This window comes from Bemisia tabaci, chromosome 6 (assembly GCF_918797505.1).
Source record: "Bemisia tabaci chromosome 6, PGI_BMITA_v3".
NCBI lineage: Eukaryota > Metazoa > Arthropoda > Insecta > Hemiptera > Aleyrodidae > Bemisia > Bemisia tabaci.
Genome location: NC_092798.1, coordinates 32,738,371 through 32,765,375, shown reverse-complemented (window position 1 = coordinate 32,765,375; position 27,005 = coordinate 32,738,371). Strand labels below are relative to the sequence as shown.

The 27,005-nt window shown below is 39.3% G+C and overlaps 1 protein-coding gene across 2 annotated transcripts in view; it reads right to left on the bottom strand.

Annotated features, from left to right (window-relative positions):
* Nucleotides 1-27,005, bottom strand: part of LOC109043956 (paramyosin, long form) — a 104,200-nt gene that overhangs the window by 69,960 nt on the left and 7,235 nt on the right. The window contains exons 2-5 of one of the 2 annotated variants that reach the window (XM_019061345.2): nt 26,636-26,656; nt 25,189-25,245; nt 5,522-5,608; nt 2,199-2,365 (exon numbers count right to left, since the gene is read on the bottom strand). In XM_019061345.2, coding sequence (XP_018916890.1) covers nt 2,199-2,365; nt 5,522-5,608; nt 25,189-25,245; nt 26,636-26,656 — 332 coding nt within the window. The remainder of the gene's footprint in view (nt 1-2,198; nt 2,366-5,521; nt 5,609-25,188; nt 25,246-26,635; nt 26,657-27,005) is intronic. The other variant, XM_019061354.2, reaches the window with a different exon arrangement.

The following is a 27,005-nucleotide window of genomic DNA, read 5'->3' as shown; positions in this document are numbered from 1 at the left end:
ACTCGTTTTATAAGCATTTTTAAAATAATTTAAAGAAAATTATCTACAGGTTTTACAAAAAAAATTGAAGTGTACTAACAAGTACAAAGTTCTTATTTTTAAAATATTTTTGAAATATTTTCCCTTTTCATTGTTAAAATAAAAATAAAATTTATTTCTCGAAAATTTAAAAAAAATGAAACGTGAAAGGATAAACGTCGAAATAACGCAATAAGGGGATCTAAAAATGCTTTTCCAGTGCTAAAAATGCCGGAACGCCCAATTCGTCTTTTATAAATGGCTTGGAAACATTTTGATTACCAAACTCTCTAAGACGCCACCTCACTCATGGCTTGCTTAATCAGGGGATTCCATAATAGATTAGAGGGAGATCATCAGCACAGTCCGCACACTAGGGTAACCACACTTGACACAATCAAGCGTGGTTTCACATTCTATCAGGATGCTACCCATACATCCTTCAAGATGGCGACGGCGGTACGGCGAAGCCCATCATCCACACAATGGGAGGGCTTCGCTTAATTAGGCGACGGCGGTGCTAACACGTTAGCAGAGGCGACGGCGGCGCTGGATAACCAGCTAGCGGTCTCATTACGCCGAGCTAGGCAACATGTTCAATGAACAATCTGGGTGTCGGACTGCACGGATCTCCGTACGTCCAACGTACTGTGTTAGACCCTAGATTATTTTCACCCACGCCAGTTACTGCGGAACCGCGAAATGTCATATTGGGTCGATGGAAAACTTTACTGTAACGACATTTTGAAGGCGCAAAGCATTGCCAGTACCATGAGAAATCATTTTGTATAGATTTACTTGCAAATAATGTACCCCACCGGTGGGATCTGAGGAGCCGCAACCACCGTGCGGCGTTTCGAATACACCAGCGCTGCCTGTTGAGGTAAGAACGAGGCTCCGGCTTGCAAGCTGGTCGTCGCACGGTGGTCCGGGAAAACCAGGTCCTGGGACCGTCCGGCTTCCGTTTATGCCGGCTAGTAATTATCGAGGTAAAATTTGATGGAATGCATGAAAGTGGGGTTAAAGGTGAAACGGTTGGCCTGCGGCCGCAGCCGAACCGGAAAATCCCATTTTCCAGCCGGGAAAAATCGGGGACGCGACGGACGAAGCCACAGATAATTTTCCTGAACTACGTTTCGTGCGGCGCGTTGTCCGCTATCGCGATTCTCGCGACAGGACCCGCCGTCCGCCCGGAATTATCATCTGAATTCACCTTATTTATTGAGACGATATTCAAGGAATTATACAAAATTGAATAATACAACTACAAATACCAAGTAGTACAGTTCAAAAAGATATTGAAACAAAATTGCGATTAAATGCAATTCAATGGAGATGTTGCATGTGTGAGGAATTTGTGATTTTACTGTTGATTCTTTTGTAAAAGTTCGCGAGAAACACGATGGTGCCACTGGTTTTACTCTGAAATCAACTCCCAAGCTCAAAAAAGCTCTCAAGTTGGGGCAGAAATGGAGGGGATATCCCACGCTATCCTGAGAGTCCACCTCTATAACATCAAGACAAACTCTCCATGCAAAGATAGGGAGCAAATACATTGACAGGGCTGCCACTTTATTTGGGGACTCCAAAACTGAAAACACGGCAACCCTGTCAATGTATTTGCTCCCTATCTTTGCATGGAGAGTTTGTCTCGATGTAGAGGTGGACTCTCAGGATAGCGTGGGATATCCCCTCCATTTTGGCCCCAACTTTAGAGCTTTTCTTGAGCTTGGGAGTTGATTTCAGAGAAAACCAGAGGCACCATCGCATGTTTATCGCGAACTTTTGCATAAGAATCAACACTTAAATCGCAAATTCTTCAAACATGCAACATCTCCATTTAACCCCCCCCCCCCCCCAATAAAATTTCAATATTTTTACATAATTTAGTCGATATATGTAGATTTTAAACGATCAATAAAATGAGTATCATGTATCAAAAAGGTAGCCAAGTCGCAGTGCAAAAAAAAAAAAAAAAAAAAAAAAAAAAACATTTAACACATTTTATTGCAATTACTTTGAATAAGATGTGCCCCTACAATAAAAGATGGACAAGGTGCACAATATTCCGATGCAGTAGCAATAATTTGTACTGAATGGTTGCCATTCATTGTAATGTGTGCTACTTGGAAAGTAGATTCCGCACACCCTGCAGATTGAGTCGAAAAGATTGTACTTGCCTGGCTTTAGCTTTTGCGAGCTGGTCGAGTTGTTCCTGGAAGTCGACGACGACTTCTTGGTGCTTTTTCCTCAGCAAATGTGCCGTTTCTTCCGATTCCAAATGTACATCTTCCAATAGCTTTCGTAGTTTGGCGAGTTCTGTATCTCGTTTCTTGTTAATTTCAAACTGCAAACAGAAAACCACTCATGGAGTAAGTGCTGGACGGAGATCCCCCGTACAAACTGACGGACTGGAACATTATATCAATGGCTAAGGTGCGAAACCACGTATTTCCATTGCGGTGTCTCAAAATCTCCGCTTCTAGTTTAATTCACTGGAAAAAAACACATTGGCTCTAGAGTCCAGACTCTTAAAAAAATCGACAAGAAAAAGTACTCTTGATTCAAACAGAATCTAGCTTAAATCAAGAACTAAGCCTCTTAATTTAAGCGGATTTCGTTTTGATTCAAGCAAAAATCCGATTGAATCAAGAGTATTTTTTCTTGTCAATGTTTTCGAGAGTCTGGACTCTAGATCCAATGTGTTTTTTTTTCCCCAGAGTTTTTCGAAGAGGTGAACACGACGACTTTTTAGATTGAAAATACAGAATATTCTACTGACAGAGAAGTTTTCAAAAAATTACATAGACAAAGTTACAAGTTAAATTACTAGTTTTCCAAGGAAAAATGAGGTATGAGTGGAAATCTACAAAGTTGCAAACGGAAATACGTGATCTCGCATTTTGGTCATCGATATGTCGGCTTTAAAAGTTAACCTCCTTGTCGTACCTCACCGAAGAAAAAAATTATCACAATCCCAACTATGCTTCTAGCTGATTTTGGCGCCAGGCATTAGAATAGTTGCACAAGCCAGGAATATGGTCAAGTCAGCTAAAAGAGTGGTTAAATCAACCAAACCTCTAGCTGGTGCCCTCAGAGTCAGCATTAGTGTGATTGGATTAAGTATATCGCTGGCTGGTGCCTTTACACTTCTAGCATGTGCAACTAGTCACAAATTCATTCATCAATCATCATTACGCAAAAATTGCATTGATTTGCGAACTTAACTTATGCCTCAATTGATTAGACCTCTTGATTTGGAGTCTATGAAATATATTGTCTTTACTCTATCTGTTTTATACTGGAAAAAACCCCCAAAAAACTCCGGCTGTGAAATCCATACTCACAGAATATATGTATAGACATACCGTCCGCTCAGAGACCGAGAGTTCCAGGTGTAAGCACCCGTTGCTCAATAGTCATTGAACCAGGAGCAGTGGAAGCTACGTCGCCAGCACCAGAAACTTTCGGTTTCTGAGCCCGGAGGGACTGTAAGTCCTAACTTTTTTTCTGTGGAAAATTCAATACGAAGGTACCCTAATTTTTGCCTTTGGACAAGACAATTTATTTTAAAATCACTCATCCAAACCGCGTCGAGGCAAAAATATTTGTCTCAAAAAGAGAGCGAGGGTTTGCGATAATGGGACTAGGCACACTGTGACAGGCTTGTTTTTATATCAGAGCCTTGTTGGATGTCGGGTGGACTTAAAATTTATGTCTTCGCCTGTCGAAACTGGCCGTAACACAACGTCAAGCAAATCGCTTTCTGAAAACTTAGACGCGTCTCGGCGGGAAATAAAATCGGACTCCGTTTTGGCAGTAGGCCGATCCACTATCTCACCCACGCGTTATATTAAATTGTAAAGAGATAACACTGCGGCTTGAATTTCTCTCTTCGAGAACTTTAGACTATGTTTTCATCCATATGTTTTTTGAGTGCAGAATTTTTCGCACTCATAGAAATCTTTCACGGATCGTAAATATCATAATTCAAAACCTTTATGAGCCTCGTGATGGACTTTCAAAATGATGATATGATGTCTGATGATTCTGTATATCTGAAATTGAAACCACTCCATATGGTTAATAGCAGTGGCGTGGCGTGCTTTGCGATATATCGATTGATCTGCCATTTGAACCTATGGAAAAGGATCGATAAACGGGGTGTTCGCAACGAACGCCTTAATAATCGATTTTTTACCACACCTTCAATTGGGGAAATATCGATAATCGATCATTCACGCCTCGCCATTGGTTTATAAATCTACCAGATGCACGTGTATGTAGACACTTTAAGATAAATTGAGAAAATGATCGTATCTAATCGAACTGGTTTGAAGTAAAGAATAAAGTGGATGGGATATTGAGAGTTAATTGCCAAGTTTCAAGTCAAGTTTCAAGTTTCAATCACTTGTTTAAACATTTTCACACCAGGACCATTAATATTTCTCAACTTTTATCCAGTTCCTTGATATCACAGATACGTAAGAATACTTCTTATTTTGGACTCTTCAATTGGTCAAATTAAAACAAATGATCTTCGACTTTGATAAGATTTCGTGGAAATTAATTTAAATTAAAAGTACAATTCTAAAATGTCATTCTGTCTAGAAATAATTGAAATATTCTTAAATTTACCGTGATTGAACTACTTTTAATGAGATAGAAAAATTAAAAATGGCAAACTACATTACAGGCAGTTTCTCGCTTTACAGCGTAATTATTCTTTACTAATCAAGCTGTGATAGGGAAAATGAAACAGATCAATGTCTTACTTTTGGCATCTTTGACACATAATATTATCTTAAAACTCATTCTTCATTGAGGTAAAGAATGTTATCCACAAATTTCGTGACACGCGTTTCACATGTGTTGTTCTTGAGAGAACAGAAAAATCGTGATCTCTTGGAAAAAGAGGAAATAGAACAGTGTATCTTTCGCCACACGTGAACGAACACTGGAAAAAAAACACATTGGATCTAGAGGCCAGACTCTTGAAAACATTGACAAGAAAAAATACTCTTGATTTAATTGGATTTTTGCTTGAATCAAAACGAAATCCGCTTAAATTAAGAGGCTTGGTTCATAATTTAAGCTAGATTCTGATTGAATCAAGAGTGCTTTTTCTTGTCGATGTTTTTAAGAGTCTGGACTCTAGATCAATGTGTTTTTTTTTTCCAGTGAAGGACGAAATGAAAACGCAACATTGCGTTCAACGCCAGAACGCGATTAGCCACAATCGCTGGATGTGCCGGTTGCATACACAACACAAGGGAGCAAATTATGCTCACAATAGATCAGCTTATCTGCACGGTGTCTATTTCACCTTCATTCGTGTGGGTAGGCAAAAATACTCGCATTGGCGTAACAATAATTATCAATTCAGTGATTTATAGCAGCTAACCGCGCGACTACAGTATTTCAAAACCGCCAATGAATCAGACACAAAAAAAGCAAGATGAGTGTAAAGTAAGTTATAAGGTGAATAAAAATAAATACCTACTTGACTTTCAGCTCCACCTTCTGCTTCTTCTAACCTCTCAGTCAATGAAAGTACTTGTACACTTAAGTCTGCTTTTTCTCTTTCGATCTGGAACAAGAAACAAAACAATAGTTAACGAAAGTTATGGGTTAAAAATACAATGAGCATATGAGTTACAATAAGGCAGAGGTGTTGGACAATGAAGAATAGGCAACAGCTAACCTCAGGAGGAGTTTGACACAAGCATGAATACGTGGTTACACGCTAAAGCTGGCAGGAATAACAAGTTTATCTCTGATACATCTGCCTATAAGGCGTGCGACGAAAAATATTTGTTCACATGCCGTTCAACACTCATTCACGGAAAAAAGGAGATATGGGTTCAGACTCGGACCAGATTAGGGAGCTTAGAAGTGTGGTAGTACTCCAATAAATTAGGTTACTGGCCTAAATTTTGCGGTGCTTTCGCAATTAATTGGAAATGCCCGTATCGTCCAACAAAATGGGGTAGCACCCTAATTTTAGGGGATAACCCCTGACTTATTTTTGCCCGTGTAACAACGATGTTGATAGGATTTTTACAGTTAATGCAGGTTGAAGAAAATTTGCAAAAACAGTATTTGATCTACAATTGAGGAAGAACTTATGCGTTGTGAGCTACGACCAACTGTTAGTTGTTACCAGTTCAAAACGCCTTCAGTTTCGAGAGATACTTCACTGCCCACATCGGAGTTAAAATATCTGTATCAAAAATCATTGGCTTTTGATACTGACTCGGAGAATCTTTCAATCGCACGTCTAACATTCATGAAATATTGTCTTTCCATCGGACGAGATTCTGAATGGAAACTGTTGGTGTAATTTGTAAATGTTTCGTACCTGGCAGAAACTGATTTAAGTTAGAAATGACGGGCGAGGAGCGGGTTTATTTGATCCATGAACGCGATAAAAAATGAGTACACGATGGCAAATCTTTCAAGCGAACTATTCACGTTGAAAAGAGATTAAACAACCATCATTTCACTTTCCGACATAAAACACTTATTAGAATCCTTAAAAATATTTTAATCATTGCCAGCTTAATCATGGTAGCAGTTTAATCATTTTTCTGTCAGTGGCGGATGCATTGTTGCATTTTAATCATAAGACTTTCAGACCCGAACATGATGGATCCTCAGAATTCCGTTTTTGGAGCCACTAGTCTCAAACGGTCATTACTCTGAAAAGGTCGAGACAATCACCAAGCGTTTTTCTTGCTGAAATGCTTCGACAGGTCTCCTTTAAACAGCGGTGCGGCAAAAATTCTGTTTATTCGGGAAATGAAGTGCATGAAAAGGAAATAAGTCAAGCTACCTATTTTATAATGATTCAGAATGCGTAAAACAGTACCGATTGAAAAAAAATCTAATGCGCCTCGTGGCTCTGCAAAAAGAGGCGAATCCAGCAATTTGGCAACACCAAATTCCCCCCGTTTAAACCCATGTTAAATAATCGATTCTTGTCGGAGCATATGACCCCTCAAAGAATCGATAAATTTCCATATAGGTTTAAACGGAGAAAAAAAATGTTTGCTAACTTGCTGGATCCGTCAATGCCGCACCAAATTCATTTTCACAACCCTCGGTTAAAAAATCAAAATCTTAATCTCTGTGACTCGAAATGTTCTTATTCGTCCATTAGAAGAGAAATACATAAAGTAAATGAGCATTTGTGGATTGGATTGCTCATTCGTGCATCCTCGGGATATAAAGGAAAATTTCTATTTGACACTGAAAAAGCACTTCAATTTTTCATTGCCCCTTGCAACTAGCCAATTAAACCGTTCTGGCTGCAGGCCAACAAATATTACCATATTGCGAATGCTTTAATTTTAATTAATTATAGAGTGCACTTTCTTTTAAAATCAAGTCCCAAATTCATTCGATCACGGCTTCTAAGCCCGCTGATTTACTTACATGTATTGGCGGTTTATCGTATGATCAGGTGTTTTGTCAAATTCTCGGGTAGACTGTCTAATTTTAAAGATCTTACGTGTTTGCATGTGTTTAAAAAAATACATACGATTTCTTCAGTACTTTGAGAGGAAAAGTTGATTTAAATACAAATTGTTCTTCAATTTGATAAATAAACGCTGTCTAAAAATAATTTTTTCTTTTAAATTCCTCACTCCTTCCTCAATTCCATCTTTGCTCTAAAGTGACTTCAGTTTAATTCAAATTTCTTAATTTCTCTTTAAATTGACGGATTTGATTCGATCTATGAGTCGATCGACTCAAGTTATCTTCAATGTGGGAACAGAATTTTTTTTTATTGACAGTCCAAGATAGAATAATGTACTTTTTTCCGAAGCATTTCAGATGATTTTTGTTTTGACCATGCTTTTCGACCCATATATGTTTGCAGCCTTCCACTAGCGTCACTTCTATCGCGATTCTTGTGTCTGTATGACAGAGGAATTCGAAGTTGTGAAGAGCGTTTGCCAGGTGGAGGAACGCGCCTGCAAACATGTCCATGATTCAATTTGTTCGGGTAAATTTAGCCGTGCTGGTGACGTCACTTTGACGTCCGTGAATAATTGCATTCAACGCTGAACAGGTGTGGCGATTGCGAGGGCATAGGTCCTAGAGCCACTGCAGAGCAACCCCCCCCCCCCCCCCCCCTCAACGCACACCAATGCAACTCCGCACGCCAGCAGCCAAAGCTGAGACCTTTTCTCGGCCAGCTTTGCCAAATTTTGGATCAAAATCAGCCTATCTCAAAGTGATTGGTCTTTTGCACTTAGAGGATGCAGTAAAATGATTGCATCGATAATGTAGTAAAGAATGCCCTTGCATTTTTTAAAATTTAACAGGAGAGCAAAAAAAAAAATCGGCAGCAATGTTTTCAACAAACATCAGTGATAAAAGCATAGTTAAGATCATAATTCTCTGGAGTCATGTCAACTAACATTGCTTCTATGTGGTGATATGTTCCTGGTGGCAATTTCACGAAAAGGTGAGTGACAACTTCAAGAAAAGTGAGTGGCAACTTCACGAACGGTGGGAGTCAAATGAAAAATATCGGACATTTTTAGTATTAGAATTTTTTGGGTAACATTTGTTCGTTCGAACTAACTTTTAATGGATTATGATCTCATTCTTGCGAAAAAAAATTCGTTAACTTCCAATGATCTTGACCTCTCAATTTAAATCCCAAGTTTCCACACTCAGACATAAATGACCCTGACCGTGGATGGCAAAGATTATTTATACAAAACCTCGATAGCTAATTTGACACATTGCAGCAAAATAAGAATTTAGAAAAATTGTTATAAAAGGAAAGAGCTACCTTCAACTTTTTGCACAAATATCACTCGCACAATTTCGAAAAGTCTCAAAAATCCGCCAGTTTTAAGCCCCTAACATAAAATATCACCCTGAACCCCCTTCTCTTCTTCAGATCTACGTTTTTTGAGCTCCAAAATTCCAACCGTCATAATCCCGGTTTGTCTGCCGTAGTTTCCTATACGAAAATAATCGTAAAGACACTTATCAAAACAGTGGTATATTAATATCTCAATCTCGAGTTTTCGGCATTACGATCTCTATCCACGTGAACACTTTGGCGAGGGTCATTTTGTATAAAATGTTAAAAATCTTACAGTGGACTTTCATTTCACTCCACAGCCTATATACCTGAGGGCTGATTATTGAAATGGATGGACAAAGCTATAGACAAAAGCGGAAAAACTGAAAATAAAGCGATCCAATATTGGTGGAAGCGGGTGGTTGCAATGGACAACGGAAGTAAGTAATAGACAAACTAACGGTAACCCACGAGAAACCCTTTAGTTAGTCCATCATTTTTCCCCTCACTCTATAACAACCAACCTTTTCTACCAATGGTATAGCTCCACGTTCTCTATGTCTGCTTTGTCTATCGCTTTGTCTATCAATGTCAATAATCATCCCGCTGAGGGACACGAGTGAGGAGTAGAATCGACTCCATAAGAGCGAAGTCTACCCCGCAGGAAGGGTAGACTCAGCTGTTGACATACTGTAGACATACAGTATCCGACGCGAAATGCAGTGCGGTTTCACTCTGAGATTTTGTCAGTGTAATATCCCGGTTATTCAACGCCAGCAATGGTATCGCAGCTTGTGAGAGCAAATCTACCGTGCCAAGGAAAAACGCCGTATGAACCTTCAGGCGTTGCCAAATTTCCTTAGATAAAACGCGAATTTACTGGTAAACTTATGAATATTTTCCTCACAATTTTTCAGATAATTTTGTTCGCTATTTCACCTAAGGGTTCGGAAAATTTAAAGGAAAAATATTCACAACTTTCCTCAAAATTAAACAATTTATCGAAGGAAATTTGACAATTCTCGAATGTTCATGCGGCGTTTTTCCACAGCACAGCAGAAATGACCCGGGGTCCCCAGCGATGGAGACCGCACGTTATGCAATTACAGCTAAACCCGCGAATTAGGATATTATTCATTGGACCAACGCCAAAATAATTTAATTTGGACATTAGGAGGGGGCTCTAAGAAATTGGAGTATTTAGCCGTATTCCGGAGATGGGCGCGAGAGATACGTAATTACCGCAAGCGAAGCGTTAATTAATGTTCCACCAAATTAAATCTGCAGAATTTAGTCGCCGAAGTACAAATGGTATCGATCTCCGCTCCGTACGTTGAACTGTAGTCTACTTGTAAAATGGGTGACGTTAACTAGAATTGGACTAAATACATTGAACTTTGCTCCACTTCAGCTCACATTTTATTTCTTTCCAAAGAAAATTATCAAGTCAAGTATTACGTAACGCACTTTTTCCAATTTTTTGACTCCCCCTACCCCTTGTAACGCACCGTAACGCAGCCCTACACCCCCTTTTGAATCCGTAACGCTGGTATTGACCCCTCTCCCTCCTTGTAACGCACCGTAACGCTGGCTCAAACTCTCCCTTTCCCACAGTGCGTTACGTAATACTTGAAAGGCCCCCTAAGTAGTCAAAAAAAAAAAAGAAATTACCAAAAAATAGTCACACTGCACTTAGGTTACTTTGTGTTATACTCCCCATATTAATACAACATGTCAATTACTTTTTCTTACGGTTTAAGGCAACAAGTTCTTTGAAGGGTCGGCCACGAATACGATCCTATGAGGCGCGAAGCGCTTACTGAGAGCTGGACCGCGTAGCAGCCAAGAAGGAACCTATTTGGACCTACTTTCTCATACTCCAACTTTGGGAAATTCTTATCCCTCGAAGGTTATCGGCGGTGCGGTGCGAGCTCGTCAATGAGAATGGTTTCCCTGCGGAAAGGCCCCGCGTAGCACTATCGACGCACAGTGGATCGCGTCAATAGGAGAGGTCGGACAAAATTTGGAGACTTTAAACGCTTGTAACTCCATTTATACAAAATGTTAAAGCTCTAAAAGTGGTTCCATAAGTTGCCTCGTAAAATTTTCTTCTTAAGGCACCACATAAAATTTAAAATGTGACGAAATAAACATCAAAATTTGCAGTTTTAGCCAAAAATTTGATGTCCGACCTCTCTAACTGACTCGATCCACCGTGCGACGTCGGATCACTGCCGCGCCAAAGAAGAACGACGTATGAACTTTCAGACGCTGTCAGATTTCCTTTGACACATCACGATTTTCTGGAAAATTTATGTATATTTCTATTCCAATTTTTCAGAGTATTTCGTCCATAATTTTCAAGGAAAAAATGCATAACATTCTAAAGAAATACATATTTGCTGAGAGGCGATTCGGCAACATTCGAATACTCATCCGCGTTTTTCCGTAGCACGGTAGATCACGGCCGTGCTAAGAAAGAACGCCGTATGAAAATTCTATAGTTGCCAAATTTAACAAAATGAAATATTTATTTTTGAAGAAAGTTTTGTATATTTTTCCTTGGCATTTTCAGATATTTTAGATTAAATACCAAAAAAACATTGTCCGAAAAATTTGAAGAAAAGTATTCTCGATTTTCCCGGTAAATTTGTTATTTTATGAAGGAGACATGGCAACGTCTGGTGGCTCATACGGCGTTTTTCCCTACTCCTGTGCTAAGGAAAAACGCAGCATGAACATTCTAATGTTGCCAAATTTACACTCAGAAAAAAACTTATTTTTGAGGATAGTAATGCATATATTTTATTGAAACTTAGATCAAATTACGAACGAAATTCTCTGAAAACTTGAAGGAAAAATATCGACCAATTTTCAAGAAAATTCGAGATTTGTCAAATGAGGTTTGGCAACGTCCAAAGGCTCATACGGCGTTCTTCCTTAGGACGGAAGCGTAGCACGGTGGATCACCCCACTCGGTCGCGATGGGGCGTCGCACTGTAGATCGAGTCGATAGGAGAGGTCGGACAAAATTTGGAAACTTTAAACGCTTATAACTCCGTTAATTCAAAACTTTGAAGTTCAGAAAGTGGTTTCATTGGTTTTCTCGTGACATTTCCTACCAAAGGCACTCCTTGAAATTTAAAATGTGACGAAATAAACATCAAAATTTGCAGTTTTAGTAAAAAATTTCATGTCCAACCTCTCTAAATGACTGGATCCACTGTGCGTCGGGCCTGCGCGAAAAAATTCGCGGAACGCGCTTGGATTCTGTCAAGGAGAGGCTCTCGAACCGGGTGCGATTGTCCAGGAGATACCCCAACGGAATAGCCCGGACCCATGAGTAAGTGGCCGAAAATAGGGCGGTAAATATAGCCGCGGGTGCGGCACGCCTGCATAGTTGGCGTTCCGCGGATGCCGCGCGCTCCGGCGGCACTCTAAGGACAAGGCCCTCGGGCTTATGAATTGATTCGCACCTCTCGATCCCTTGTTTATCTCCATCCACGCACCCCGACCCCGACCTACAGGGATCCTCATTCAATTCTCAAGTTCATGGTCCTACCTAAACAATCCGAGCTGCCACCTTCAAATTTTCAGGGAAATGGAGGTGTTGCATGTGTGAGGAATTAGCAATTTGACTGTTGATTCTTTTGTAAAAGTTCGCGAGAAACACGATGGTGCCTCTGGTTTTCTCTAAAATCAACTTCCAAGCTCAAAAAAACTCTCAAGTTGAGGCCAAAATGGAAGGGATATCCCAAGCTATCCTAAGAGTCCACCTCTACATCAAGACAAACCCTCCATGCAAAGATAGGGAGCAATACATTGACAGGGCTGCCACTTTATTTGGGGACTCTAAAACTGAAAACACGACAACCCTGCTAATGTATTTGCTCCCTATCTTCGCATGGAGAGTTTGTCTTGATGCAGAGATGGACTCTCAAGATAGCGAGGGATATTCCCTCCATTTTGGTCTCAACTTGGGAGCTTTTTTTGAGCTAGGGAGTTGATTTCAGAGAAAACCAGTGGCACCATCGTGTTTCTCGCGAACTTTTGCATAAGAATCAACAAATTCCTCACACATGCAACATCTCCATTACAGATACCAATCCCCCCCAAACCCCCTAAAATCTTTCTTCAAATTGAGATTTTGATGTTTGAAGCCATGCATGAATTCAAAACTAAATTTTATGCTGCCGTGCCAAGGAAAAACGCCGTATGAGCCTTCAGGCGTTGCCACGCGCCCCTGAATGAAAACCGAATTTACTAGAAATTTTCTGAATGTTTTGCTTCAAATTTTCCGGACGATTTTTTTCGTAACTTGATCAATAATGTGATAAAAAGTACAATTTTCCGGTTTTGGTCTAGAATACCTGAAAATTTCAAGGGAAAATATGAGTTACCTTCCTTAAAAATATAATATTAATCTGGGGAAATTTGGCAATTATCGAATGCTCTTAAGGCGTTTTTCCTTGGCACGGCAGTATGGGAGATATCTATTTTACACGAGGTTTACTCAATGGGCTTACAACAGTTACAGGTTACAACAATAGGCTTGATACAAACCCCAGCTAAAACAAAAAAACGAGTTGGGTCGTAGAAATAATGGCTCAAAAATTACGATGAGTGCATCGGAAAAGTCTGAAATACACTCCTAACTTCAAAATCTGCGTAAGAGATATGCGTTCTTTTAAGCTTCCGGCTTTAAAAACGATATTTCGGCACAGGTGATCTGTCCGTAATAGGATTCGTTTCATCTCGGCTTTTTCATTAAATAAGGATGAATTTTGCTGTTTTAGCTGCCTTAGTAATTTCATCTAAAAGAGTTTAGGCGAATTTTGAAGAAAACTCGATTCCGAAGATTTTGCCCTTACGGCTCTCTTCGCTATCACGGCAGAACTGTTGAAGCGAGTTCACCGAAAATCGATTTTTTCCAATTGATCCAAATGGAGGAAAAAGAGTATTGCCAACTATAAAAATAAAAAATATAGTTATTTCGCAAAATCCGTTTTTTTAGAGGGCCTGATAGAATTCCTCGGCTATAGCAGGTCCAGTAGCTCAACATGCTCCTTCGCTCCACTTTAGTTCTACCCGTGACCTAGGCCATTGACCTTGCTTTGAACTTTTTGAAATCACGTTCCAAAAGCGCGTTCTCAATCGGGAGCAGCGGGGAATGCTCGAGCCGCCAGATAGAGTAAATAGGTACAGTCAGAAAATCACGCTGCGAATAAATCGATAAAACTTCCGAGAAAATGACAGCTCGAAGAGTCTCTGAGAAGAAACGTAAATAAACGAGGAAACAGCGACCTAATTTTCGAGAATCGGATACAGAAAACTCAACGCGCGCAGCCAAAATCTCGCAAATACGAAAGTTTCCATTCTCAGCGCGACGTAAGTACAATAGTACCTCCATGAAAGCACCCATTTGTACAAGAGAATCCGTCGTGTATTCGTTATTTTCGAAAAATTTCATCCATTGATTCATTTTACATGCTTTCGACGTTGCGCACGTGAATCAAGATACAAAGTAGTAGTGACGTTCTTATACCGTTGCAAACTCCTATTTGTTAATTCCTGAGTTCACCCGACGTCTGGGAACGCACATCTGCCATAATCTCCACCAACATTGCATAAGCATTGCAAATTTATTCGCGAAAGATTCTCGATGCCAACATCATGTTTATAAACAAGTCCGACGTTCGGATGAATGGAATAAACCGAGGAGGCTTTGAAGAGTATAGAGGAGGTCATTCACCGCGGTTTATTCGTCGTCATCGTCGTATATTCATTGATACGGGCAGCAGAGGGCTCGCGGCTGAATCAATATTATCCTTATTATTTTCGTTTTTTCCTCTTGGCTAGCTAAATCATCTTTTTAAATATTTTCTCACAATATTAAGCGGGGGGCCCAGTAGGAAAATTCCAACATAACGCTTCATCAGTCAAATTTTGAGCGTATTTTACAGCCTCCCATCCGAAATTAAGGTTATCAAGCATATTATGGACTAATATTTTCTGAATTCTACTTATCTCATTTATTAAAATAGTTCACTAAACCTTATGGTGTTTTTTATTTAATAGTCTAAAAGTACTAGGTGAGTAGATTACGTGGTGATTTATTGCGTATTTTTGGAGCCGCTAGTCCGCATTTTAAAAAAAAAACCGAAGACTCGAAGGAATTTCAAATTCCCCGGAATGGCGGGGAAATGATAGAAATGATGTACTGCGGTAGTCAAATCGCTACGTCCTCACATTTTCCACGAATATTCATTAAAATAAAACGTATTTAAATTTAGAATTGTTGTTTCTCAACAACGAAGAACATGAATGAGATTCAATTCTTTGATTCTGAACATACAATTCCGACTTTCTCATTGCTTTCACACACGAGGAGCAAAAACACATTTAACTGAAGTCGTGGAAACCCGTGCTCGCTTTTGATTGGTGCCGGATGACATCATTCGGTTTAAGGAGAAACCCGGGCGTTTTAAATTTGCGGAAAAGTCGCGCTTTTTGAACTGCGTATTTCTCGGTTTCTGAGTTACTTCCTTTTGTTTTAAATGTATGTTTCACGCGTCATGGAAAGATGAATTCGCAAGTCAAATTTCGTTCAAGGTTTAGTGATCCATTGTCCCCGATATCAATACTCTTAGAGGTCCGATTCCCCAAATTTCCACTTCTCGTTAGACTTATTTTTGAGGTTCGATGATAAATAAGACTCAGGTATTTATTTCCGCTAAGGAACCCTCTGAACACACGAATTATTTAACGGGGTAAGGCTGTGGAGCAGGTACATCAACGCGCCCTCAGTCTTTAATTACGGCATCGCGGTCAACAACGTTGATATACGTGTTGAAGTTGATAGGGAGAGCAAGGCATGGTTAAAACAGCGTGATACAACTATATCAGCTTCGAGATGCCCGCATTTGCCTACTCCATGACTTGAAGGCGAAACGAAATCCATGAACTCATTATTACTCACTTAGCAAAGCATTGCGTTAGTTAATTTGCCCAACTTTTTTCTCGACCCGTCTGGCCCCCCGCAAGTCGCTTGTACTAAGGAAAAACGCAGTAGGTATAAACATTGGAGCATTGCCAAATTTCCTCCTATAAAATGTTTATTTTTGAGGAGAGTTGTGATAGTTTTCCCTAAAACTGTTCAGATGAATAAGATCTGATTGAGAATAAAATTCTAAAAAAAATTTGCAGAAAAATACTCACGGATTTCCGAAAAAAATTACTAATCTGATCAAAGAATATTTGGCAATGTTTGGGCTCACAAGGCGTTTTTCCTTAACACTACAGTGCGAGGCAACCTCTCATTTCTCCTCCTCTGTTGAATAACAAAAGTCTGGCTCGACCCCCTTACCCTCCTCCGTCATCTTTTTCCAAAAAAAAAAAGGCTGAAAACAATAGACAGACAGACAGTCGTTGGTTTAGGAACAGAACCGCCTAACTAACAATTTGGTTTCAGGACATTTTGTCGACGGTTTTTTGTCCGCGCACCCTTTTTGTCCAGTAGTTTATGCCCGCACGTAAAATAAGTAACAGTGACTTGGTCCAAGCGTTATATTTTAGTCGGTATGTAAAATTATATTGACAATATGGAAATAAGAAATTGAGAGAGAAAGAGGTGTTGCTATGGTTGCTCATTTTCTAAACGAAATGTTATTACTTTCTCCTTTTGAATCATCTTTTTAAATTGTCATTGGTGAATATTTGGTTTTATTTCTATCCTTAAAATATTCGATGTACAATATACCTTATATATGTATGGGTACTTTTTTTTATTTTTTTAATTTTTTCTTTACGAAATTATTACTTCAATTTGAAAACATTTATATTTTTAAAACGTGGCAAATATTTGTAAAACCTTTTCCGAGAGAAATTAATATCAATGAGCCGCAGTTATGCCGACAGAAACTGCAAAAATGAATAAAAGAAGAAAAAAAACCAAGAAGCACGCAATCTTTAGTTTTAACCCATTTGTACATCGATCTTTTAGAGTCAAATACGTCAAATTTTGAGCGTTTGGTTGCTCGTACACCTCGCTGCAGCACAATAAAAGCACAAATTGTCAAAGAAAAAATTAAAGAGCTTTGGAAATCATTAAACTTAATTGACACGGAACCACCAAAATTTAGAAAACACACATTATATGTATTATTATTCTCCTGTGATAAATTGATACATATTTTTCCCCCATCAAATTAAATGAGATTGATCAATGCAGAGTGTGCTAACATTTCAAAATCATGAGGTAAAAAACGCTGACTATGCGAGTATAAATATATTAAAGTCTAACAGAGCGGAGCGGCGTGCTGCCAGCGCGAGAGGCTCTCTGGCGCCTACAAACCTAAGTGGATACTTCACGCATTGCACAATGCTTGAAGTATAGGGGTTTATATACAGTATAGGGTATTACAGTATAGGGGTTTAGGGCACTTAGGTTTGTAGGCGCCAATACGCGTTTCGCGCTGGCCGCCCACCCGCCGCGTGAAGCAACTATTTCACAATAGAGGTGATGCACAGTATTATACGAAATTGAACGTATTAAGAATGACAGGCATCCTTTAAAAGTACAGATCTTTCCTCGCAAAATAAATCAAGATACTTATCGTACACAGGGAAAATCTAAGAGCCTTTAGCTGAGGCAAATATAGAGGTTTATCCGGCTCAGGTATAACAAGGTGGGAAAATCTTGAAAGATAATCAAGTCCTGTTACACCAAAGAGGTGTAGAGTTTTAGTGAATTTTGTCTCATGGAATTGACGCTCCCCCATTTTTACCAAAACTCTCAACTGTATATTATTCTCCATTGGACCGAACAGACAAAACAAAAAAACAAGCAAACCTTCATTCTTCCAAGACATTATACATTTTCATCCAAAAACGTCGTGAGCAATGGTCGTTTGTATTTACATGTGGGCCAATTAACTTTGGGTCTCAACTGGCACGTGGACCAAAACTCCCGCGCCGAAAAAACGCGTGGACGTAAATTACTAGAAAAAACAGGTGCGCGGACAAAAAACCGTTGACGAAATGTCATATAACCGACAATTTTGGCAAAAATGAGTTGGTGATTTCGCCGCATTCTACAAGGTAAAATACGCAAGCTCATGATTTTATAGTATTTTCCGAATCTCTGTAGATCTCTCTGTATATCTGTAGGGATGCGCTGCAACGACACTGTAATGTATGAAAAAATAGAAAATCTAACCTCAAAATTACAAAACTGCCGAAGTTTTCTCTTCGTTCTGCAAAATTGTCAGTTTGCAGATGGGCGATATTGTTCCTTCGCCATTGCAATAGTTTATTTCCAACACGGAAAAAAAAGGAACGCAATCCCAACTATACTCCTGGCTGATTTGGGCGCCAGTTCTAAGAGTAGCTGCACCAGCCAAAGGTACCGCTCAGTCAGCCGAAAGTGTGTGAAAGGATCATCAACTATATACCTCTGTCTGGTGTAACTACTGTTATAACTGCACTGGAAAAAAAAAACACATTGGATCTAGAGTCGAGACTCTTAAAAACATCGATAAGAAAAAATACTCTTGATTCAATCAGATTTAAGCTAAAATCAAGAACGAATCCTCTTAATTTGAGCAGATTTCCTTTTGATTTAAGCTTAAATCTGATTGAATCAAGAGTCCGTTTTCTTGTCAATGTTTTCAAGAGTCTGGACTCTAGATCCAATGTGTTTTTTTTCCAGTGAGGCGCCAAAATCAGCTAGAAGTATACTTGAGATTGTGATTCTTTTTTTTCAGTGAAGAGTTCCGATTTTTTATTCTGTACATAATTTTTTACCCGCATTCGTCTCCAGACTTTGTGAAACGTCGTAAATTTTTCCTGGTCACCCTTGTTCACCCCGTGACGGAATACCTGGACGAAGCTCGGAGACAGATCGTCGCTTCTCTGACATAAGGGCGTGCCTCGATTTCCATATGAGCCCTGTTCTACGTATAACTCTATGCTTTCTGGAGATCATGCGGAAATCGATATACGCCCTTACGTCAGAAAGCGTCGACAAGAAGTGCCCGCTGGGTCGGCGGCAAAAGCGCGTAGGCAGCGGCGCTCGAATTATGCCAAGCCCCGCTGAAAACAATAAGTCAGTCTGAAAACTCACTCGTTCGTTATTGGTAAGCGTCGTATAAATAAGCCTCCGGGAAGCGGGGTTGTCGGGTCCCGGGTTCCCCGCCGCACAGTGGACCGAGTCAATAGGAGAGATCGGACAAACTATGGAGACTTTAAACGCTTATCACTCCATTCATACCAAATTTTAAGGTTCTAAACGTGGTTTCATTGGTTTCCTCGCAAAATGTTCCTCCAAAAGCATCCCTTGTAATTAAAAATGTGACGAAATGAACATCAAAATTTGCAGTTTTAGTCGAAAATTTTATGTCCTTTTTAAGGGGTTGTCCTACATAATAAGGATATCAAAATTTTACAACTTTTTTTTTAAAACAAGATAAGTAATAAAGTCTTAAGCCAAGCTGTAGTGAGCAAAAATTTAAATGAATAAAAATGTTATGAGAAAATGTTAATGTCCAAAATGTTTACACCTGTATTGCCCATTAAATATAACCCACTTGATCATATTCACCTTATATAGGGTTGCCACAGAATTTGGAACATGAAATTCTCTGACATTTCCCAGTCGCATTTTGGTAAAATTCCCTGACAATTGAAGATGTGACGGATGGTTAAGGAGGCATCATTGAAAATAGTTTTCAGGCAAAATTTCTTGTTCAAAATCTCAAACCCATTCTAGAAAGCAAATGAAGGTGATTTAACAAATTTTCCCTGACATTTTCGTCATTTCCCCTGGCATTTCCCGGCTTTTCCTGACTTTGTAAAATTCCCTGACATTCCCCGGTTTTCCCTGACATATTTTGGCGAAATTCCCTGACAATTGAAGATGTGACGGGTGGTTAAGGCGGCATAATTGAAAATATTTTTTAGGCAAAAATTCTTGTTCAAAATCTCAAACCCATTCTAGAAAGCAAACGAAGGCGATTTCACAAATTTTCCCTGACATTTTCGTAATTTCCCCTGACATTTTCGTCTTTTCCGTCATTTCCCTGACATTTCCCGGCTTTTCCTGACTGTTTAAAATTCCCTGAAATTTCCCGGTTTTCCCTGACTGTGGCAACCCTGTCTATATATAAATATGAGAAGGTTAAAAATTTGACTCTGTAATTGACTCGATCCACCGTGCGACGGAGATGCCGCGGGAGCAGGGATTTTGGCCGCGGGACGTCAAGGCGGTCGGGAAGCGAGTGGAGTTGGCCGGGCTCGGAGTCGGACGACCGGAGGACCAAGTCGGCGAAATTGGGTTATTCCGCTCCGAGGACCGACGACCGACGACCGACTGCATGTCATTTATATCTCAACTCGCGCGGCTAAGCCGAGTCTTAATTGGTCGCTCCGCGCTTTGGGTTTGGACGGTGGCTCTTTGCTTTGGTCGAGGGCAATCCATCCCTATCCGTGAATTTTATTTCCCTGTCGGACCCAACGTTGTCCTCTTGACGAAAGCACGTAACTCCATTTCAATGTTGCCAAATTTTTTTTTTAGAAAAATCTACATTTTTACTTGGAATCCATTACGAGGGCTATGGAACAATGGAGATGTTGCATGTGAGAGGAATTTGCGATTTGACTATTAATTATTATGTAAAAGTTCGCAAGAAACACGATGGTGCCACTGGTTTTCTCTGAAATCAACTCCCAAGCTCAAAAAAATCTCTCAACTTGAGGCCAAAATGGAGGGGATATCCCACGCAATCCTGAGAGTCCACCTCTACATTAAGACAAACTCTCCATGCAAAGATAGGGAGCAAATACATTGACAGGGCTGCCATTTCAATTGGGGACTCCAAAGCTGAAAACACGGCAACCCTGCTAGCCAAACTGCAACCCAACTTGAGAGCTTTTCTTGAGCTTGGAAGTTGATTTCAGAGAAAACCAGTGGCACCATCGTGTTTCTCGCGAACTTTTACAGAAGAATCAACAGTCAAATCGCAAATTCCTCACACATGCAACATCTCCATTCCGCCTAACTGACAATTTTGGCGAAAACGAGTTACCAATTTTGCCGCATTCTACATGGTAAACAATATACGCAAGCTGATATTTTCAGTTTTTTCTAATACCACTTGAGACTTTATATTTACCAATTTCATGTTTCATGATATTTACGATTTAATTTGTACCAGATTGCCGGGCAAAACGGATTAAGCCCTAGACATTTTTAGAGGAAGAAGGGGAAGGAGAGTTATAATTCTGTTCAGTTATTATCGTAATGTCGGTTAAACACTCGGCATTTACTATTAATTGTATCTTCCCGCAAGACTGTAAGAACTCTGTTCCGTGGAGTCAGTGAATGCGAAAAATGCCTGAAGGTTCATTCCCAGGATTCGACTCTAGGACAGATCTAATAAAACGTCCCAAGAAGACAAGGCCTAGGAGGAGCATCAGTGACATACGCGTTTCATCCGACACTGATCAAGTAAATTGTACAAATGGAACTTCCTACACAAAATCCCGCCAATACGAAAATAAGGTGTTTTACCAATGGCGGATTCAGAGATGTGTACATTGAAATTTTTCATTCCTCTTCAAGTCAAAACAAATGGTGGGGAGAAAAGAGAGAAAGGGCAAATGGAAGAAACGAGAGGGCTAAAGACCGGTGAAGCGATTATTCACTAAAATTGGATAAAAAGGAATTTGATTTTTTTTTTCCAAGAAAATTCCTCTATAAATGATAAAAGGGAGAAATTGCGCATGTTTGTAGACGAAGGCTAACTCTTCAGTGCATGACCTCAGACAAAATGCATGTACTCCATTACTCCGTGCATAAAGACTTTCTCTGTTGAGAACGGTCCAAGTTAAAGCGAAACAATGTAGTGCCTGAATCTTATTGACGCGTCAAGTTGACAAAGCGCTAATCCCTCTTAATCCCATCTCGAAAGCTCTAAACGATGGGCTGCGATTGCTCTCGCTTGGTTATCCGTGAGCCGTGGCCCGGTGCAGGGACAGAAACAGCTTCCGATTCGTCGTCACGCTATACATGGAGATGCAATTTGAAAGTAAATAAAATTGTACGGAAAATAACTTCTTCCGAGTCAGTCTAAAACTGACGCTAAGATTTTGTTCACTAGACTGAATTCGTGAAAAAACTTTTGCATTCGAATTAACCTATTAAAATTTGCATGGAATTTTTTATATTATTTTTATTTTTCGCGAGTGCATCCAGTAACGTGGCGTGCTTTACGATGTATCAATTGGACTGCATTTTGCAATTTGGAACTATAAATTCTGGCTCATCTAAAAAAACACTTATGAGCATAAGGATACTAATGGCACATGCGTTTTTTTTAAACCGGGCCAGAATTGATAGTTCCAAATTGCAAAATGCAGTCTAATTGATCTGCCGTTTAATTATACGGAAACAGGGTGTTCGCAACGAACGCCTTAATAATCGATTCTTTACCATGGCTTCAAATGGGGAAATATCGAAAATCGATCATTCACGCCCCGCCACTGAGTGCATCCCTGTTTTAAATAAAATTCAACTTAATCTCGTATTAACAGTATCAAGAGAAGTTTGATTCAATAGATTGACGTTTGATGGAACAGTTTTAAGTTGAACTGGGGTCTTCCTTCAAATTAGATTCAAAATTAGAGCCCTATTAAAGATTTACCAGGTAAAGGACAAATCAATAATTAATTCAGCTTCTTTAACATGAAGATTGATTGGCTCTTGTTGACTAGATTCGATTTGATTGTAATCACGCACGGATTTTTTTCTGGTATGACTTACAATCAGTGCCTTCGTACATTATTTGACGTCTCATACCTTTAAAATCGGAAATATTTCGAAACCGATGCGTCCTTGAGCGTTTTGAGCAAAATAGCAAACTTTGCATGACTTTTCTTGCCAATTTATGTGACCGGTTATTAAGTTAAAAAAAAAAAAAAAAAAAAAAAAAAAAAAAATCCGTGTTCTGGTTTATTTTGAGATGTTACTTGAAGGTTCCAATATGAAGTTGAGACCGCTTAAACGGTTAAGCCAGCGTTAGAATTTCCTATCTTCCGGCATTCTTGAAACGCTTTGATTTGCGAATCTTTCGACAAAACCGCGCGAGGTTTGGCGGGGCATGAAAAACAACAAAATTCTTTGAGGCGTGCTTTCAACTGGCAATCCGTGAAATCTGTTTTCGGGTCAATGCCAGACAGACTCTTTCTGAGTATTCATTTGGCATGAGGATAAGTGGTATAATTACGGCTCAAGCATACAAGGTCTTTTTTCAGAACTCACGACTGAATCTCAGCATGAAAATTTGCGACATATACGTGGGTTCAGAATATGAAAATAATTTAAAATAACGCCATGGGGTTCGCAATCCCGAGTATGTTCTATTGCCTAATGCACTGCTGTATTCCTACGGTTAGCAAAAGTCTGCACATGAGGGTAAGAATGGAGGAAAAACTTGGAGGAGGGAAAGAAGAAAAGGATGATTAGGAGGTAAAAAACAAGAAGACTACAAAGGAAATAGATAAAAGTGATCTTCGATAGGCAAAGGGTTCCTCCTTTTTTTTAAAAACAAAAAAATTTGGCTTTTGCAAGCAAAGGCTAAATCAGTTTCTATAATTCTTAGAAGTTTTCAGAGACAGCCTGATTTTGCACAGCTTCAAACTTCCTTGTTTATGGTTACTATGAGTTACTTTTTACAGTACGACAGGGAGCTGAGATAAGTTAGGTTTGGTTGGGTTAAGCAACCAAACTAACCTCGTGGCGAAGCGTGGAGTATCGCGCAATGCTGAAGGCGTGATAGATTTGAGTCTCTAAGAATAATATTCACCACGTTTGTTCTAAACCAGGCAGTGCATGCCGCGAGTTCTCTGCTGATTAGAATATGTGTTGTAACACCGAAACTATACATTTAAAAATTTCCGCGTTTATGGTTACTTTGGGTTACTGCCCCTGAGAGAAGTTCAAGGAAACCCTTGAAATAGCATCAGAAACAGGACAACTTTTGCCGGCCCTGGATAAAATTCAGCAGTATAACTTTGGTACATAGGATCTTGAGAGGGTTTACAATGATTTTCTACTGCACATAATAAAAAATACTAGGAAAAAATGATTTAATTTCGACTGATTTTGATGTAGGTGCTAGGTGCTAACCTACCTTAAAATCTACAAAACTCGCAAATTACTTTCCTTAACCTTACTTTACTTATTTTACTTTCCTTGTAATTTGTTTATTTCGTAGTGGTAAATCACAGAAATCCCTTTCAAAGACTCATTTCCAAAGTTACACCGCTGAATTCCACTCAAAGTTGGAAAAAAAATCACCCTTTCTATGATGCTATGTTAAGGATCTCCACGCACCTCTGTCAGGAAACGCCACCCAAAGTAACCATTATCACGGAAATTGTCAACTGGGCACGCTCGATGATACAACATATTTTCACATTTTTATTTTTAATCACATTTTAATCACAATGTGAACCTAATGGAGCCTCCCAGGGAAACGAGGTGTATAAAGAACGACTCTGAATACCACCAATAGTTGCAATCGATCACGTAGCTGACGAGTTGGTTGAACGTATCTAAATCAAAAGGAACTATATTGTGACATGAGCCCTGTCACACATGTGTCCTTATGAATCTCAGGGCTCTTGTCGGAATATATATAGTTTCTTTTGAATTAAAGACGTCCAATTGATGTATCGGAGCGGCATGAGAGGCTCGTTGAGTATTTGTCAACGAGCCATCAAAACGGTGCATCAACGAAACCGGGTGCAGGTGGCGCATGAAAAATGCGCTTACCGAAGTGCACTGCATTGAATGCAGTGCACTTCTGCATTCCCGCCCGCGTGCAGAGCCGCGGTGTCAATGACCTTTCTAACCACCCACTATCACATGAGTGCAGTAAAATCGTAGTGATTTCGATAGGACAACTGCAAAAAAGTTACGAAAAATTGAAATATTTATGTCTCGATCAAAATTTACACTTTGCAGCGAACTGCCATGCATGACTTGGATCGCATTTAGCAAAAAGGAACCAGTGTCATTAAAGTGTTCTCAAAATCGCACAAATTATTTCTTCCCTTTAAAAATACATAATGTATGTGCAGTATTGAAATTTACATTATTGTTTTTCTTTAAAATTGACAAATTTTTGGTGGGAAGAGAAAACGATTTGCTATTCTGGGAGATTTTTTAGAAAATTATGAAGAAGCAGTACTTTTACAACACTGTAAAATTACGCTGGTTCTGTTTTGCTAAATGAGATTCACTTGAACTTCGGGTTATGAAAGATATTTATTCAGGAACTTACCCTCTGACGAAGTTCTCTTTCTGACTCGATATCCTCTTGTAAAAGCCGGATCTTGTCCTGAAGAAAAATAAAAGGAAATCTTTAGTGCAATGAAACGTAAAAATAAAGGTTGCGTTTTTTACGGTGGAAAATGTATCTGTATGAAGTGGCGTTGGCCTCTCTCAAAATTTAAAGAAAATTCCTGGTTTCCGACGAGAGCAGCCTAGTTGCTGACGTCGTCGTAGTTAAAAAACTAACTAACAACTTTACGGAGTATGAAAATATATGCAATATAAGTGCTGAGAGTTTTTTTTACCATTGCTTAAGTAAAACTTAAGATCGAGATTTTGATTTCTCGTGAGGCAATGATTTTTGAGCATCACATTGCAAAGAGAAAGAAAAATTAACCTGATGAAGAAAACTTTTTTTGGCATTTTCCCTTGATGATATAATAGAAAATATGCTACGGTAACAATTTTGAAAATTCGCTTCCGTCAGAAAAATGGACTGTGTTTTTGCCATTGTTGTTTCTGAGAAGAATGACCAAAACTTATATCAATCATCTCGGGTTTGATTATACACTGGACTGAAAGTGACTTCAGTTTCTGTGTAATGCAAACAAGACATTGTCCAAACATGGGTGCATCCGAATGGACACATCCATTTTTGAAATTGCACGACTTAACATACATATTGGGAAAACGCGAAAAATAAAAACAATCTTTCAATTTGCGGCAAGATACAATATAAATGAAGTATTCATCTTGCTTCAATACTAAAAAACCAAAAAAATAAGGTTTCTGGTCGCACCTTACAACAACACATATACATAAAAACAGATGCATGGAGTAAAATATAAACGTAGGATTGAATGAGGGGGTTGCAAATTTCGGAACTGAAACATGTCAATAGAGGAATTCGAAGTTGAAGAATGCACATCGCAGTCATCGGTCAAAGTAGGTTCGGCAAGCAGAAATATACGTGCATTGAGAGGGTAAACGTGACATACATTCGGATAGGACAACGCAAAATTTTGGAATCATAAACTCATAACAGAGGTGGAGAGAGGGAACAAGTTCTTGGTTTCACATGCAACTCAAGTAACACGGTACGGTGGAGATGCAGGTATGCAATCTGGGGACATTCTCGCAAAACTCTTTTTGAACTCGATCCAAATTTCGTGTCGATCTGATGACTATCATAATTCTGTAACATGATCCGAATGGAGGAACAAAATTTGTAAGCTCACGCATTTGACAGAGCTTTCACCTCAAAAACGATCAATTACTGAGAAGACATTGTGAAGACACACTTGTAAGACGCACTAAGCTTTGCAATCTGCGTGCCGATTAAATAGTTCTCATAAGGAGCATGTGCATGTACGCTTCTTAAATCATGAAGGAAATGATTCAAATCTGAGGGATAGTCATCAGAGACACGAAAGAACGTTGTGCACTTGGTTACTTACTGTTTTGTAAACATTTTTTGTCTGAAACAAATTAAAACTAGCATTAATGCTACGTAAAAAAAGGTAACTTACGATTTGAGCTCCCGAGAAGCTTGTGGAAAAAGTCAAAAAACAAATATTTTAGACATGATGTTACCCTGATGAACTAATCAGCGGATGAACACTTTTAAGTTAGTTCATTGCAGACTTTTTTTCCTTCAAAGAATGGTAGATTCCTACTTCAGACATGCAGTAAAAATGTTGGCGAACATTTGTCTGAACATGTCATCTTCATTCTTAGGTAATTTATGAATAAACTCGTAAATTACATGCAGCTGGACGATTTTACTTAATAAAATAAGCCTAATTCGTACTTTACGTTGTGTAATGT